At 43.9% G+C, this 16,290-nt stretch overlaps 2 protein-coding genes across 17 annotated transcripts in view; one reads left to right on the top strand and one right to left on the bottom strand.

The window, feature by feature from the left end:
* LOC106700590 (collagen alpha-1(I) chain-like) overlaps positions 1–16,290 on the top strand; it is a 97,648-nt gene that overhangs the window by 49,614 nt on the left and 31,744 nt on the right. For 2 of the 13 annotated variants that reach the window (XR_011465334.1, XR_011465338.1), the window contains exon 3: positions 438–645. The exons of 3 other annotated variants lie outside the window; for them this stretch is intronic. Coding sequence is in view for 4 of the 10 variants with exons in the window: in XM_070376431.1 (XP_070232532.1) it covers positions 438–645; positions 3,459–3,462 (212 nt within the window). In the remaining 6 variants the exon portion in view is untranslated. Of the gene's footprint in view, positions 1–437; positions 646–3,458; positions 4,738–16,290 lie in introns of those variants that run through there. 8 more of the 13 variants (XM_070376434.1, XM_070376437.1, XR_011465339.1 and 5 more) reach the window with 7 other exon arrangements.
* The window catches only part of TRAF3IP2 (TRAF3 interacting protein 2), a 45,183-nt gene continuing 43,574 nt past the window's right edge, over positions 14,682–16,290 (bottom strand). For all 4 annotated transcript variants that reach the window (XM_005890215.3, XM_005890217.3, XM_070376429.1 and 1 more), the window contains one exon: positions 14,682–15,241. In XM_005890215.3, the coding sequence (XP_005890277.1) occupies positions 15,095–15,241 (147 nt within the window). In that variant the 3' untranslated portion in view covers positions 14,682–15,094. The remainder of the gene's footprint in view (positions 15,242–16,290) is intronic.

Here is a 16,290-nt window from a genome sequence, read left to right as displayed (position 1 = left end):
TTCCTGTTTCAGTTGGGGTGATCAATTCATCATTCATTCGGTCAGGCGACAGATATTTATTGAATACCTACCACATGCCAGGCACTGTTTCAGGACCTGGAGATATAATAGTGAACAAAGCCCTACCATCAAAAAGATTACATTCTAGAGGGGAATAGGAAGAGACAGCAAATAAATATGGAATATGTCAGAGTGTTTCAGTCAGGATAGGCTAGTTGTTTTGTGGTTTTAAACAAGCCAAGTTCGATGGCTTGAAAAAAGAAGTTTATATCCCTCACTTACACAGTGTGTTCATCACCAACTCAATGGACATAAGTTTGAATAAATTCTAGGAGATACTGAAGGACAGGAAGCCTGGCATGCTGCAGTCCTGAGGTCCCAAAGAGTCAGACACAACTTAGTGACTGAAGAACAACAACGCGCTCTGTTCATTGCAGGCCAGCCGGGGGCTCAGCTCATGCACCTTCACTCTGGGGCCCAGGCTGCCTGGAGAAGCCCCATGTGGAGCACGGCCGATGTCTGCAGGAGAGAGAGGAGACAGAGCAGTGAACTCCGCACTGGCTTCCTCCTGAAAGCCACACACGGCCCTCCCCCTCACACAGCGCAGGAGAGAGCTAGGTACGTGGCTGCACCCAACGTCAACAGGTGAGGAAGAGCAACCACATGATGTGTTTAGGAAAATCAGACACACTCCGTTGTCAGAACTGTCCCAGTGATCATGACTGCAAGGAGGGGAAAAAAGGCAAAGTAAAGGAGCAGGTATCTGGGGAGGTGGTCTCTACTTGATAGAGATGGTCAGAAATGGTCTGTCTGATGTGGTGACATCCGAGGGAAGACCTCAAGAGAGAGAGAGAGTGGGGGTGTTCCTGCAGAGGATATAGCAAGGGCACAGGGTGCCTGGTGTGTTGGAGGAGCAGCAAGGAAGACTGGATGTTGGAGTGGAGTGAGCAAGGGGCAAGCTGGAGAAAAGTAGGTCAGAGAAGTAAGAGCAAGTTGTGGGACACAAGCCAGCACCTTGCTGTAAGGGCTGTGGCTAATGTAGGTTGCTGTAAAGATGTGATCTGACTGAGGTTTTGAAAGGATCCTGTGGCTGCTGTGAGGGCTGAAGCAGGGAGGAGTTCAGAGGCTCTTGCAATAAACCAAATAAGGCTAGAGAGGGGCCAGTGCTCAGGTTCTGGATGTAGTTTGAAGGTAGAACCAACAGAATTTGCCAGTGTATTGCTGGAAGAGAAAGAGAGGATTCGAGGCTGACAAGAGGTTTGTTTCTTCTGGTAACCCCCAGATACACATAAGGACTATTCACGTGACTTTTGAGAATCTTTGAATTAGGCAAAATCATGTAACATACAACATCTCCCTGCAAATGAGTTGAGAGTTGAACAGCCAACTGAAGCTATAGATGCTGGGCAGTCAGCTTGATTCATAGACCAGCTGAGGGACTTCTCTCCCTCACTGGCCCAGTATCTAGTCTCTCCTATGGTTTTGATCTACATTACTTTGTAAAACCAGAGATGTAAGCTTCCTAATTACAAGCAAAACAGGGGCTTATGACTGAGTTACCCCAACCTCATCCCAGCCCTCCATTCCTCTGTGAACCTCAGATATCACTACCAAGAAACTAAGCCATACAACACAAGGTCTATCCTCAATAGACACTGGTATAGTGATGTGTCACCAATTCTCCTAAAAATAGGTTGAACAGAAATCTTAATAAATACAATAAACAACACATGGCTTCTGAATGGTGTTTCCCCACTTTCTGCTCACCCTGTCTTCCCGTCATGTAGCTCTCCTCACCACCACCACCTGTTAAATGGCCACTAGAGCCCCCTACTACAATCTCTTAGGTCTCCTCCAGCTTAGAAGAGCACAAGTTGAATGCCAAGTTTGCCGACTATAATAGAATGATAAGTAAAAGTGTTTTTTAAAACAGCAATTTATAATCAAAAGTATGGGTTCATTCAAAAAAGATCTTCTTGAACTCCTACTATGTGGCACCTCCTCTTAGCACCGGAGGCACAGCTATGAATAGAACAGGTAAGTAATTTATAGTTGAAAACAAGGAAAGCATGGAAGAGTATTAAGAAAAGATAAACTTGCCACTAACTCACCGCTGAAACATCTTAGTATGTAACACTGCTAGTAACATCTTGGTGCCTAGTCTTTTTCTAAGCATACATATTATCCCTTCTTGCTTTTTGAATAAAATTTACAACTTTAGACTTACACAGTACATTTCTTTCTTTAAAATTTTTTCTTCTTATAAAAATAAATCATAGCAGATGCTCAGTAAGTATTTGTGAATGAACGAAAGAATTAATTATAGAAACTTAGTAGAATACAGAAAAGCAAAAAATCAAAACTGAATGTCACCAATAACACCACTACTAAGAGATAATACCACTGTTAGTGGTTTGGGTTGTTCAGTACGGTTTCAAATAACCAACATATTTTTATGACATCGCTTCACAATAAATGAATATTTTGTAAATGACAGCTTTCTCTTTTTTACTAATTACAAAAGCAACCATACCATTGTAGATATTTTGTAAAATACTGAAAACAACAAAAGGAAAAACTAGTAGTCCCACTGCCCAGAGAATGCTGCTGTTAGCATTCTCCAATCTTTTGGAAATTTTTTTCCAATCTTTTTTTTTTTTTGAGCAGTACAGTAGATTAGTTAAGAGCCTGGTCAAGTTACTCAGTCTCTCTGAGCCTCAGATTCCTCATCTGTAAAATGATACTAGTAATATCCACTCTGTAAGACTGGTGTGAAATGTAAATGAGATAAAATATACAAACTGCTTAGTTCAACATCTTACGCATACTAAGCACTCATATGGGAACTTTTACCATTTTGCAAGATATTCCTACAGAGTTGGTCAGACTTCATACATGCATTTTTTATCCTTTTTAAAAAAGAAAAAGAAACATTGCTCAATCTCATTAAATTTTAAATTTTGAGACAATCTCACATTTTCGGAAAAGTTGCGAGTACAAAGACCTTTTCTCCCCTGAAACATATGCAAGGCAGCTGTTGATCTAATTCCTCCATCACTCTTGAATATCATAGCGCATGTTGACTCAGAGGCATTCCCCTACAATTCCAGTGCAAACAGCAAAATTAGGAAATTAGCATTGGTGCATTGGGATCTAGCCCTAAAACTCCAGTAGTCAAGTTTCTCCATGGCTGAATGACATACTTTGTAACAAAAGGATTCCAGTTCTGAACCACACTATGCAACTATTCCCCACGTCTCCCTAGTCTCCTTCAGTCTGGACTAGTTCGTTCCTCCATCTTTCCTTGACTTTAATATCTTTGCGCTTTGAAAGAATATAGGCCAGTTGTTTCATGGAGTGTCCCTCAACTTGTATGTGATGTTTTCTCACAATTATGTCTTTATCAGCAATACCATACAGAAGTGATGCTATGTTCTCTGCTTATTGTATCTTACTAGGTAACATTCCTGCTTTGTACAACAACCTGTGCTGGGCCACTGGACCATCTTCCTACACAGCTACTCATCTCACCCCACCTGGGCTCTGAAATATCCTCTTCAGCCTGCCTGGATGCCAACATCTTGCACTAGGCTATCCCTTTGCAAGAACACTCCTCTCGCCCCATGTGAGCTCTGAAACCTCCTGCTGGGCTGTCCCTCCCGCCCTCAATCCTCAGCCCACCTGGGCCATCCCGTGCTGGGCCACCCTCTCAGCCTGCTGTGGCTCTGATGCTGAGCTAAGCCGAGCCTCTGTAGGAGTGGCCTTCTCCTCCTGCATGCTTTTCTGGTGCTCCCATTCTATAAAGATTTATATTATCTGTGAATAATCAAAGTGTTTCCTCAAACTAGAGGTCTGTGTATGTATTATTGATGATCCATCAGTAATAACTTATTTTTATTTCAATGATGATCTAAAAAAACTTACATTATAAAATATAAGCGTATCTGGGATGTTCATTTTACAACCACATTTAGTGTTGGTGCTTTGTGTTTAAAATTGTGTTGGTACCATATGATTATTAATGTGGCAATATTTAACTTTTAAAGTGTCGGTAGTCTTTAGATTGGCATTTCTGGCATCAAAATACAAAAACCATCTTGATTTCTGTTTGATAAAAATTACATTGAGTTATCCTACCAATTAAAAAGCTAAAACTGCTCTTTTTCAGTGATGAGATTTGTGTCTTCTTTTATTTAATAAATTAATTTTGACTTTCCATCATAAAAATAACCATGCAACTTTAATTATCGCAGGCTAATGAGAAAAGAACGAGGCTGACTGACTTCATACACAAATGATACGTATGTAAAGTGAAGGCCAAATGAATCATGGCACCACTACAAAGGAAGCTTTACAGAAGTTCAAATAAAGGAAAATAGAGAGAAAATTGAGTCATTACAGGTCTCTTGGTATCATAGGCTGAACTCAAAAGAAGCTAGACAAAATAGCCACTGTATTCGGATTATTGGCAGATGTGTTTGTGTGTGTTGTGTTTATTTATATGAAGTTTCAGCTTGCAAATATTCTCTGTGAAGAACTTTTTTTAGGAGCATTAAAAAAATAATTATCAATATTATATTTTGGAGAAAACCATTTTTAGATGGATTGGACCAAGTAAAATAATCAACTGATGGTTTCAAATGAGTAACCTGATAGAAGGAAAAATTATAGTAGTGATATAGTAATGATAATGAATCAAAGGGCCATCCATTCTGCTCACAATCAAATATTTAAGTCAACAACTGAGACCCAAAATGCATAAAAACATCTTATTATACTTTTATAATTATGTGTATAAACTATAATTAAATCCAACATTGACAACTTAGTTTCAGCAAAATTTTACTTTTATACTAATGTTTTTCATTTTAATTTATCTGATGATCTTGTTTATATCTAACTTGTTAAAAAAATTTTCCTTTTGGCAGCACCATACTGCTTCTGGGATCTTACTTGAGGGGTGGGGGGGGGCGTTGAACCCATGCCCCCTGCAGTGCAAGTGCAGAGTCCTAACCCCCAGACTGCCAGGGAATTCCCTCTAACTTGTTAAATTTGATTTTTTTTTCTGGTAGTTTAATTGTTGTTGAAAAGACCCCACATAATACAGAATTTACCATCTTAACCATTTTTAGGTGTAAAGCTTGGGAGTGTTGAATGTCCTCACACATTGTGTACTACAAATGTCTAGAACTTTTTCACTCTGTGTTCTTATAGTTTTTAAAGAGATACATGTAAAAAACATTTATATATTGGCACATAAATCAACATGGGGAGCTCTCAAGAGAACTTTTTCCTTTTGGAAGTAAAAGGAGGAGGTCTAAGAAATGCTAATCAACAGACAGGGAGTCCTGGCGCCCTGGCGCGCTGCAGTCCATGGGGCCGCCTAGAGTGCGACGCCACTGACCGGGCTGAGCTTTCGATCTAAATGTTCGCTGCACCCCACCCCCACTTTCATCCCTGGCTAGATAGTTCACAGCAGGCTCTGAAGAGAAGGTGGTGATACCTCATTTCTTGGAAAAGCAGAGCCAGAGGAAAGCATAGTAGTTTTCCCAATCCAAATTCAAAACTTCCTTTTTTAAGTAATAGGAATAATGTGAACACAAAACTGCCTTTCAAATTACTTTCTAAAATAGTTTCAAATCCATTATCCTATTTTTGAGGCCCCATTATGAATCTCTAAAGTTAGTTTCCTTTCGTGTCAAACCTCATTGCCAAGTTTGACATGTTATACCTCTCATCATCCAAGCCAGTGATGCTGGCGCCCTGCTCCTTAGCAAGATGCTGGAGAAAAGAAGTCTGTCTCCAGATGCCGTGGTTGTTCTGGGTCTGCTGTGACTTCTTGCAGTCTTATTAAAACAAACTGTGCTGGTGAGCTTCTCTGAAAACCTAGATGGAAGGATATTGCCTGGCAGTCTAGTGGTCACTGGGGGTTGTGGGGAGGCTGACTTTGATCCCTGCTCAAGGAACTAGATCCCGTGTGTGTGTGTGTGTGTGTGTGTGTGTGTGTGTGTGTGTTGCTCACTTGTGTCTGACTCTCTGAGACCCCATGGACTGTAACCCACCAGGCTCCTCTGTCCATGGAATTCTCCAGACAAGAATACTGGAGTGGATAGCCTTTCCCTTCTCCAGGGGATCTGCCTGACCCAGGGATTGAACCCAGGTTTCCTGTATTGCAGGCAGATTCTTTACTGTCTGAGCCACCAGGAAAGCCCAGATCCCACATGCCACAACTAAAAGTCCCACGTGCTACAGCTGAAGATCCCATGTACCACAGCTAAGACCCGCCCAGTCAAATAAATAAATACCAAAAAAAAAGCTAAATGGAAGTTTTCAGCTTAGAAGCTCATAAGCTGACTTCTCCTGAGGCTTCATTTTTAAACTGAAAGTTTGTTGTTAGGATTTGCCATTTGACTTTTTAGAAATAAGAAAAAGTTCAAAGTTCCCATAAATAATCATTCATTATGAGGTAGAAAGCAAGAAGGAAAGGGCAAGAAATGAAGGATTATTATTTACTACATGCCAGGCCCTGTTCTACAATATTTGTATCATCCATCTTCCCTTATCCTGATAACCTCCCCAGGAATTGTTCTGTTGTCCCCATTACAATGGCTGAGACTCTGAGAGGTAAAAATAACTTGTGTCTAAGACCAACTTGTAAGCGAATGGAGATTCAAACTCAGGTGTGTCTGATTACCACTCACTCAAGTACAAAACATGTCAAGACACATCACAGACCAAGCTGGTCAGTGTTTTCTGCCACAGATGTTGTTTGAGCATATTAGACAATGCCTGTACTCATTCATGGAGAGAGTCTCTCTGTCCATTCCAGCATGTTATCATTCTCTGCTCTCTGGCTCAGTTATTTGTATATTTAGCTGATAGGATCAACTTCAAACATTCTCTACACCCTACCCAACAGAGTGCATGAATCCCTTTGCTCTCTCTAAGGTGATCCCAGCACCAGCTAGGTCTCTCCCCCAACCCCCAGATGTAAATAGCACTTCCTCACCTTGCCACTGCCTACAGTGCTGCCTGGTCCTCCTTGAGGCGTGTGTCTAGGCTGCTCTTTACAGAGGACTGATATATGCCCTGTGGGCTGCACTGTCATTTATTGGCTTGATGTGCACACTCTGTGATGCATTTTTATACTTTCCCATTTCTTACATTCTGTCTCCTAACTCAGATCTCATTTACATGGTGATTTATAGGGACTCTGAATATTATAATCTAAAAGGTGTATGTGTTTAGGAGGAGTGAGCACATCTCCTATTTATTAGGAAAAATCTCCAATCTCACACTTCTTTGAAGATCTGCCCTTGAAACTGCATAAGTGAGAGCTCAGTCCCGGGTCATATGAGGACCAGGGAAAAGGGACCAGGTGGTCCAACTTGCTCAGCTTCTACTGTATGCTGCCTTGGGTTTTCTCTTCTCACAGGATGGCCTAGCTCCTCAGTTAGATTTTAAATAGTTGGAGGGCAACAGCATGTCTCACCAATCCTTGTGCCAAGCAGAGCCCCCTGCACATAGTAGGCATTTAATAAGTAATTGGAGGTTGGTTGCCGATCTGTGACTGCTGCTTAAACCTCCCCATCCCCCCACCACACCCCTGACCCTTCTGGTTTAGCTTTTGCAGGACAGTTTCATTAGAAATGGTAACATGATGCATCAGAACGCCCATGCTCACACTGGGTTATCAGAAACTTCCGCTTTGTGTGTCTTTTCAAAGAATAAGTATATGCTGGTCTCCAAAGACCTAGTTTAGAATCTTGAATTTCAAATGTTTGAATATGGGAATGCCACCTCCCTTAAGCCTACCTCCCAGCATGGTTTAGTGCCTGGCCTTGGTGATGCCACTTTGCCTGAGAGGGTTTGTGCATGAAATCGTTTCCACACTGATACCATAGCTTAAATCCATTCTTCAGGCCATTTTTTTCTTACCAAGCTTAAAGATCAGGCGATGCATGGAGGGGCAGCAGTGGGGATAGGTCTCTACAGAGGGGCAGGAGCTGATGTGGGCCATCTTATTGGAGGAAAGAAGCAGGGGGTGCAGGGTAGTGCTGTGGAGCAGTAACTCCTGCCTGAGAGTTTTGGACACACCTGGTGGCACAATTCTTCTTGGGTTGGATGTTTTGCCCAAACCTAGTGTAAAACTGGACTTCCCTGGTGGCTCAGATGGTAAAGAATTTGCCTGCAATGAAGAAGACCCAGGTTCGATCCCTGGGTTGGGAAGATCTCCTGGAGAAGGGAATGACAACCCACTCCAGTATCCTTGCCTGGAGAATTCCGTGGACAGAGGAACCTGGTGGGCTACAGTCCATGGGGTCACAAACAGTCAGACACGACTGAGCAACTAACTTCACTTTCAGTATAGAATTGTCCCTGTCCTAAGAGCCTGTTATGAAACTCTTGAGCATCTTGTTTTGAAACTCAATTTGAAGCCAGAATGGAAGTTTTCCTTTAGTCACAAAGTGAGAGCAATGAAAATAGGACCATCCTGCTGTGTTGGTTTTGGCCTTGGAACAATACAGTGTCAACTTTTCTTTCTGATTTAGGAGGGTTTTACAAAATCTCCATATTTTGTGTACATTTTGGACATGAGAATCTGTCACCTCAGACCCCATCTCAGATTGATTTAAAGCTCAGAGAAACAGCAGCTCTCTGCAAGTTTCTGAGTAACTGAACTTTGTTATAGCAACAGACTGGGAGATAGAATCAGTTAATCCCTGAACTCAAGGAACCCTTGGCCCATATCCCAGATAATACAAGATGCTGAAAACTGGTCAGGTCCCAGACTCACCTAAACACATTTCTCCTCTCCCTGGAAGATTGCAGCTTTTGACCGCCACCAGCATGAGAGCCCCACCTCCCCATCATACTGTTGAACACGTGAACGGGCAGATTTCTGGGCCAGACATCACCTGGAAGGTGGCAAAGGCCAGACAGGTACCTGTAGCCCAGCTGCTGCTCAGCGATGAGGCTGGCGGCCAAGCCGAGTGCCAGCTTTTCAAAAACAGCCCTTTTGATAACACTGATTACATTTCGCTCACCAGAGCCTTGGGCTGATTGAGCAACAGCCAGCTTCTCCCGGTAACAAAGAGGAGGGGAAAGTAATCCAAACACAGGTTTTATTATAAAAACCTGGGAGTGAGAGAAGTCTGTTTATTCTGTAAGATAACACACCTGCTCAGGGCCCCGGAGGCTCATTTCCATCAGTTGCCATGGCAAACTCGTTATACTTCAAGGCCATGTGGCTTTGTTTCCTTTTGAGATCTGGTCCTTGTCCTACCTTTCCTAACAACTCCAGCACAATGACATGAGGCCTGCGACAGCATAATTGATTTCTCCCCTCTATCAACGGTTCACATTTGCTGGGCACAGGACTGAGCCTGCCTCCTCCTTTGAACTCCTAGCTCACCATGAAGGCATGCTTCAGAGAGCCGTCCTCATTAACATTCCAGCTCCCCCTTCCCTGTCAGCGATAAACAAGCCCCGCATCAATGGCCTCCTTCCTTCCAGCTTTACAAACGAGTGGCTCAGTTCCCTGTCTCGCTGCCGATCCAGGTGCCCGGGTGTACAATGCGGGGTTGAGAAGCACGCGGGAGGGACTAAAAATAGAACAGCAGTTTTGGCCGCATACCAGAGCAGCTACTTCATCTCAACTTGCTTTGCACACTAAGCCTAATGGGATCCATCAGGCATGAGTTCTCTCGCCCTCCCTCTCTCTCTCCCCCGCTGCCATCTACCATCAGCACCTTCCTGGTGAAGGGAACCAAGGGAGGTCAGGCAAAGGACAAGAAGCGTGTGCCCTCCTGGTCTTAGTTCACAGGTTCTAAGAGACAGGGGCTGCAACTACTCCTTCCATACAAGTGTTTCTGGAAAAGAGCAGGCAGGTCCAGACCATGGTCACCTTTGCCCAGGTAGATGCCGATCCTAGACTTCCATTGTTTAGCAAAGGCTCAAATATCACTTCCTAAACACCTGTGTAAGTGTAACCGAGCCCCAGACTCAGACGGTCCTTGGGAAATTCAATAGAGAGCTGAACTACACTGAGCATCCCCCTTGCAGGTCCCACCTGCTTGGCTTGAGGCTAAAGATTTGGGAGTAAAAGCGTGGCACAGATGGAGGGGCTGTGGCACATGTGGGTGGGTTGGCAGCATGTGACTGCCCAGGGTCTTTGAAAGCCTCCCACCAGCATCTCATGATTCTGTCTGAAAGCCTTTTGCAACAGAAAATGAAACAAATCAGTATGACGTTAGGAACATGCTGTCCTGCCTGGGCACCAGGCCCTCCCAAATGCCAGCTGTATTGAATGAGCCGGGCTCCTTTATGTTGTTGACGTTCATCTCTTCCCAAAGCCTCCCCGCTACCCACAGGAGAGGTAGCCAGACCCATCCATTTCTCATTGCTTCATCTGAAAGGTAGTGCAGGTGTTCCAAACAGTTATGTATCACTCCAACCAGGGTCACTCATAGAATCAGAAGAGGGGAGAGGCAAAAAAAAAAAAAAAAGGACGGAGGGCAAGATGACTATCACAGTAGTAAAAAATAAAAACCTTTGCTTTGTTGTTGTTTTGGAAATTGACAGATACAACAAAAAGAAACCAATCTCCTAGCAGGCTTTGTCTGTAGGCTTCTGGAAGGTGTCAAGGTCTTTTCAACTGTGCCTCAGTTTCCTGGACTAGCAGGATGAAATAAATATGCCAAGCGACTTCAAGAAAAGTCACACTCCGTGTAATCACAACCATAATTAATCCCCCAAAGAATTTCCCACAGAACAAGTTGCAACGTGATCATTTATTCCTTCAGCCACCGAGGTGCAGCTTCCCTCAGGCCTCCTATGTTCTTGAGGCTCAGTTTACCTCTAGGAGATACAGGGTCATTTGCTGAATAAATCTACCTTCAAACCCTAGAAAAGTTCTAGGTTCACAGAATAAATGTCTGCAGATGGGCAGCCAGGGTCTCTGGCTTCTAGCCTGAGGATGAGGCTTTGGTGGAGCCACGGTTTCTCTGTACCCCATTTTTTTCATGCATAAAACAAAACTGCAGAGGTGCGTGAGTTTTAGGTCCTTTCCAGACCGAAGACTCCAGGGCAGGAATAAATGATACAAGAATTAAACTTATATTGGTGATTTCATTCATCCTTTTTGGTTTGGGTGGTTGTTTATTGGTTGGTGGGCCTGGACAGAACTATTTATCTTGAAAAATACTGCATGATTCTTCAAGAGAAGAAGCATTTGTTCTTCGTGGGACATTTTCCCACAGTCTCACCTTCCTTCTCTTTCATTTGCCACTAGGAGGTGGGTCTCCCTGATTCTTCTTGGTTAATTAAGAAACAGAAAGATCCTGTGTTTTGAGGGACTTTCTGGATTATTTCCCAGTGATCACAGGGCTTTGCAATTCATTTGGCAAACTTGATGGTGGCAGTGGGGCATTTGGCAAAGTGGATGAGGAGGTTGATGAAGTGACTGAGGTTGAGAAGAATGCTATTGGCAAAACATCATGAACCAAGTTCTGGAATGTTCAAAATGGAGAGCTTGCCTCTCTTGCTGACATGACTCTGAGAAAAACCCAGTCTTTAAATAGGTGACTTATTTAATAGGAAGCAAAGAAAAAGGGTATCGACAATTTTTCTGAGCACTGAGCTGAGAAAGACTTTGACTGTAGTCTAATACTTTTGACTATAGCCATGAACTGAGATGTCTTTGAATAATACGGAAGTTAAACAGATGCTTTGGAACTAGTCACTGAAATTAAAAATTACATTTAAAATATTTAAAAGTTTGTTGTTTTTTGGCCACCGTGCAGCTTGTGGGATCTTAGTTCCCCAACCAGGGATTGGACCTGGGTTCACAGCAGTGAAAGAGGGGAGTCCTAACCACTGGATCACCAGGGAACTCCCTAAACATTACATTTTAAATATTCAGGTCAGGTCTGAACAAAGCCTTGAGGCTAAGAGGTTTTTTTATTGAGTCAGACCTACCCCACTTCGACCAGGGTAGTGTCTAAATAAACCAAGTGTTAATCTCTGTGTCGGTGCTCTAAAATAGTTGCTGTAATTCCTCTGATGTTTCTATCAGATGTCATAGAAACTCCAGGGGTCAAATATCCATCACTTGGCTAGTTGTTGTGTGTGTGTGTGCACCCTTTTTGTTGTGTGTGTGTGTGTTTTCATTACCAGTGCTACCAGCTGTAACACTTTAATGACTATTCGTGGAACACGAGGGACCTTCCCTCATCATTCACCTAGGGGGAGAAATAGTGGCTGAGGGCTCACGACAGGTCTCCAAAGAGAAGGAAAGGTAATAACATCACACTATTAAACCTCCGCAAACTAGAAACATTTCAGAGTAATCCTTGCTGATGCCTTTTTTTTTTTTTTTTACAACTGTGTGTAGAATCCTTGATGATGCTGTCACCTCCAAAAAAAAAGATAATAAAAGGAGAGAAAGAAGATTTAACGTTTGTGTGTGGGGTGTTTTCCAGGCAATTTGAGTTAATTAAACAAGCACATCAGTTTTATCAGGTCTCAAATGCTATGATGCTAAAGGTACTCATAGAGTCTTAGGAACGAGGACTTCCAGTATATGAGCTTTTCTTTTCCTAGTTTTAAAAACAAAGACATTCACTGTACACAGTAGACATGTAGGTTATAATGTAAAGAAAACTAGTGTTCTTTGTAATTCATCAGCAAAATTCCTTATTTCCAATTGATAAATATTTTTCTTTCCTATGGTGACGTATGGGCTTCACTGATAGCTCAGTTGTAAAGAATTCGCCTACAATGCAAGAGACCCTGGTTTTATTCCTGGGTCGGGAAGATCCACTGGAGAAGGGCTAGGCCATCCACTCCGTGTTCTAGGACTTCCCTTGTGGCTCAACTGGTTAAGAATCCTCCTGTAATATGGGAGATTTGGGTTCAATCCCTGGGTTGAGAAGATTCCCTGGAGAAGGGAAAGGCTACCCACTCCAGTATTCTGGCCTAGAGAATACCATGGACTGTATATAGTCCATGGGGTTGCAAAGAGTTGGACACAACTGAGCGACTTTCACGTTCATGGTGACATATAAGGGTTGAACTATATCGTAATACAATTTAGCCTTGTTTAAGAGGTTAGGACTGCAAGGAGATCAAACCAGTCAATCCTGAAGGAAATCAACCCTGAATATTCATTGGAAGGACTGATGCTGAAGCTGAAACTCCAATACTTTGGCCACTGATGCAAAGAGCCGACTCATTGGAAAAGACAGTGATGCTGGGAAAGATTGAAGGCAAGAAGAGAAGGGAATGACAGAGGATGAAATGATTGGATGGCATCATTGACAAGGGACATGAGTTTGAGCAAACTCCGGAAGATGGTGAAGGACAGGGAAGCCTGGTATGCTGCAGTCCATGGGCTGCAAAGAGTTGGACACGATTATGTGACTAAACAACAGCAACAAAGAGGTTAGACAGAGAAGAGGAAGCAGTGGCTCTCAGCCCTGCCAAAAGTCTTCATACCGGCTTATTATCTTGGACCATAATTAATTTCACCTTGTTCTGTGTAGTAGACTATATATACTATATATATTCATACACATACATATATGTATATATATATATATTTCATATATGGGTGTGCTGCGTATGCTTTCTGTGGACACCAGATGCTAAGCTGCTAAGTCACTACAGTCGTGTCCGACTCTGTGCAACCCCATAGACGGCAGCCCACCAGGCTCCCCCGTCCCTGGGATTCTCCAGGCAAGAACACTGGAGTGGGTTGCCATTTCCTTCTCCAATGTGTGAAAGTGAAAAGTGAAAGGGAAGTCGCTCAGTCGTGTCCAATTCTTAGCGACCCCATGGACTGCAGCCTACCAGGCTCCTCTGTCCATGGGATTTTCCAGGCAAGAGTACTGGAGTGGGGTGCCATTGCCTTCTCCGGAGACCAGATGAGCAAGGTATTATTCATGTGAAGGTACTGTTGAAGGTGTTTTAAAAAGAAGAAAATATCCCTGTTGAGAAAATGTAATTTCAGTCCCTTAGGAGATTATTATGAAAATGAAAACTCGGTCACTCCTCAAGAGTATTTATAACTTAGGTTCTAGGCTTTAAACCTTTTAGGATCATTAGGAATATTTTTGTCCACATAATTATAGAAATGAATCTCTGGTTTTTCAGAAAAGGACTTGCTTAAGGTCACACAGCTAGTGTCACGGGAGATCCCTGGTGGCCTAGGGGTTAGGATTTGGCACTTTCACTGCGAGGGCACAGGTCTGATCCCTGAACAGGGAACCATCCCTCAGGCCATGTGGCATGAAACCATAGCTAGTTAGTGGCAGACCCAAGACTAGAACTCAGGTCTCCCAAACCACAATTCTAGCCTGCACTGTACGTCCCCCTGTCTCTTCATGCAGTTCACAGACATTCTGATATATGTAGCCCGGGCCTTAAGAGCTATGATTTTACTTAGGATCATGGTAGTATGTGGTACAAAGTCGTATTTTTATAAAGTTCTACTGAAGGAATAAAACTTTCAAGATGAAGTTAAAAGAGGATGCTTAACTATCTGGCCTTCATCTTTTAATACAAAACAGTCTGTTACATTGGTCTAATGTTATACTGAAGTAGATTTATCGATGTCCCCGGAAGCAACTGCCCATAAAAATTAATATACATCTATCTCCTTTGAGATAAGTGAAACACAGTTTTACAAAAGAGCAAACCTTTTATTATTTGTACATGAATCAGTTTGGTCTGAGGACACACAGCGTCTGGCGAACTCAGAAATGTTGCCCTAAGCGGAGAGTGTTTGCGGCCGCTGGTGTTTACAGTCATGTCCCTTGTATTATCTACGTGCTGGGTGCTGAGGGCCCATTCTGGATACTCAGAGTGTTGGGGGAACGTGCACGGCGGTGGGTTTAAGAAGCAGGGAATGAAGAACAGTCATGGCCTCCATCTCAAAGACAAGGTCCTTCAAGGTCTCAGGAGGAAGCGGCCCCTGCAGAACAGGTTTCCTGGGGTTGGAAGGCCCCTCGAGGAAGGACGGAAAACAACAGCCCTGAATGCTGCCAGCCGGCCTCAGCCACAGGAGCTGTAATCTGGGGGTGGGGGTGCGGGGTCACAAGGGGACCACCTGAAGGGTGGGCAGAGGCCCTCGGGGAGGAGCCACGTACTCCTCCTCTCTGAGCAGCCGCAGAAGGATGTTCTTTTTATTCTTGGGCCAGCTGTAGACATGAGTGTTCTGAAGCCAGGTGGGCACATGCTCCTAGGGCAGGGAGAGAATGACAGAAGCAAAAGCCATTAGAGAAAAACCTGGATTCCAGATCCCAGCTCAGTTCCCCAGCATCCGTGATTTTCCCTTCGCAGGCATCTCCTGCTAAACTCTCCTGGGGGCTATGCTGTTTTGCTTTCGGGAGGGGTTTGCGTGTGAAATGCTCTTGGCTCCGGGTGCCAGCTGTGTAGCTCATTACAGAAAGCACACGTGCACGGCATGTCCCATCAGTCTCCCAGGCTACCTGCCCTTCGCCTTTCAGCATGCTTTTCACCACCCTCCCCTGAGAGGGGTAGGACAGCGGTCACACAGAGCCACGTGAATTCCCCAGTGGCTCCGGCAGAAGTGTGCCAAGGCTGTGGGCATTCATCCAACTCATTATCCTTTCACTCCGGCCCCAGGTCTGACCCGCAGAAGGAGGTTCCCCCACCGCAGATCCCAGCAATCCGGCAAAAGCCGAACCTGTTAGCCAGGGATCGAAGAGAGCGCGGTTTCAGACTGCCCTCAGGGAGTGGACATTCTGTTGGGGGCAGACAGATGACGCAGAGGTATAGTGTGTTCGATGGCAATGCAGGCCGTGGAGAAAAATAGAACAGAGTAAAAGGGGTAGGGAGTGCTGGGCAGGGATGAAAACAGCTGTGGTTTTAAGTCGGGCATTAGGGAAAGGTCTCCGCAAAGCTTCCTCACTCTACTTTACTTGTTTTCTAGTGAGATCTCTCCTTGCATGTTTTCAGTTGCTCAGTCGTGTACAGTTCTTTGAGACCCACGGCCTGTAGCCCGCCAGGCTCCCCTGGGGTCCAAGGGTCGCAAAGAGTTGGACGCAACTGAGAGACTGAACACACAGGGAAAGGTCTCACTGAGAAAACAAGTGAAGATGTGAAACAGTAGAGTGAGGAAGCTTTGCAGAGCCAGCTTTGACCCCTGGTCGGAGAACTAAGATCTCACATGCCGTAGGGCAACTACTGAGCCCACAGCTAAGACCCAGTGCAGCCAAACATTTTCTTAAAAAAAGACACAGTTACTGCCTTGAGGAGTTCATAGTC

This window comes from Bos mutus, chromosome 9 (genome assembly GCF_027580195.1).
Source record: "Bos mutus isolate GX-2022 chromosome 9, NWIPB_WYAK_1.1, whole genome shotgun sequence".
In the NCBI taxonomy this organism is placed as follows: Eukaryota; Metazoa; Chordata; class Mammalia; order Artiodactyla; family Bovidae; genus Bos; species Bos mutus.
Note: the sequence above shows the minus strand (reverse complement) of the source record. Positions and strands in the feature narration are given on the sequence as shown.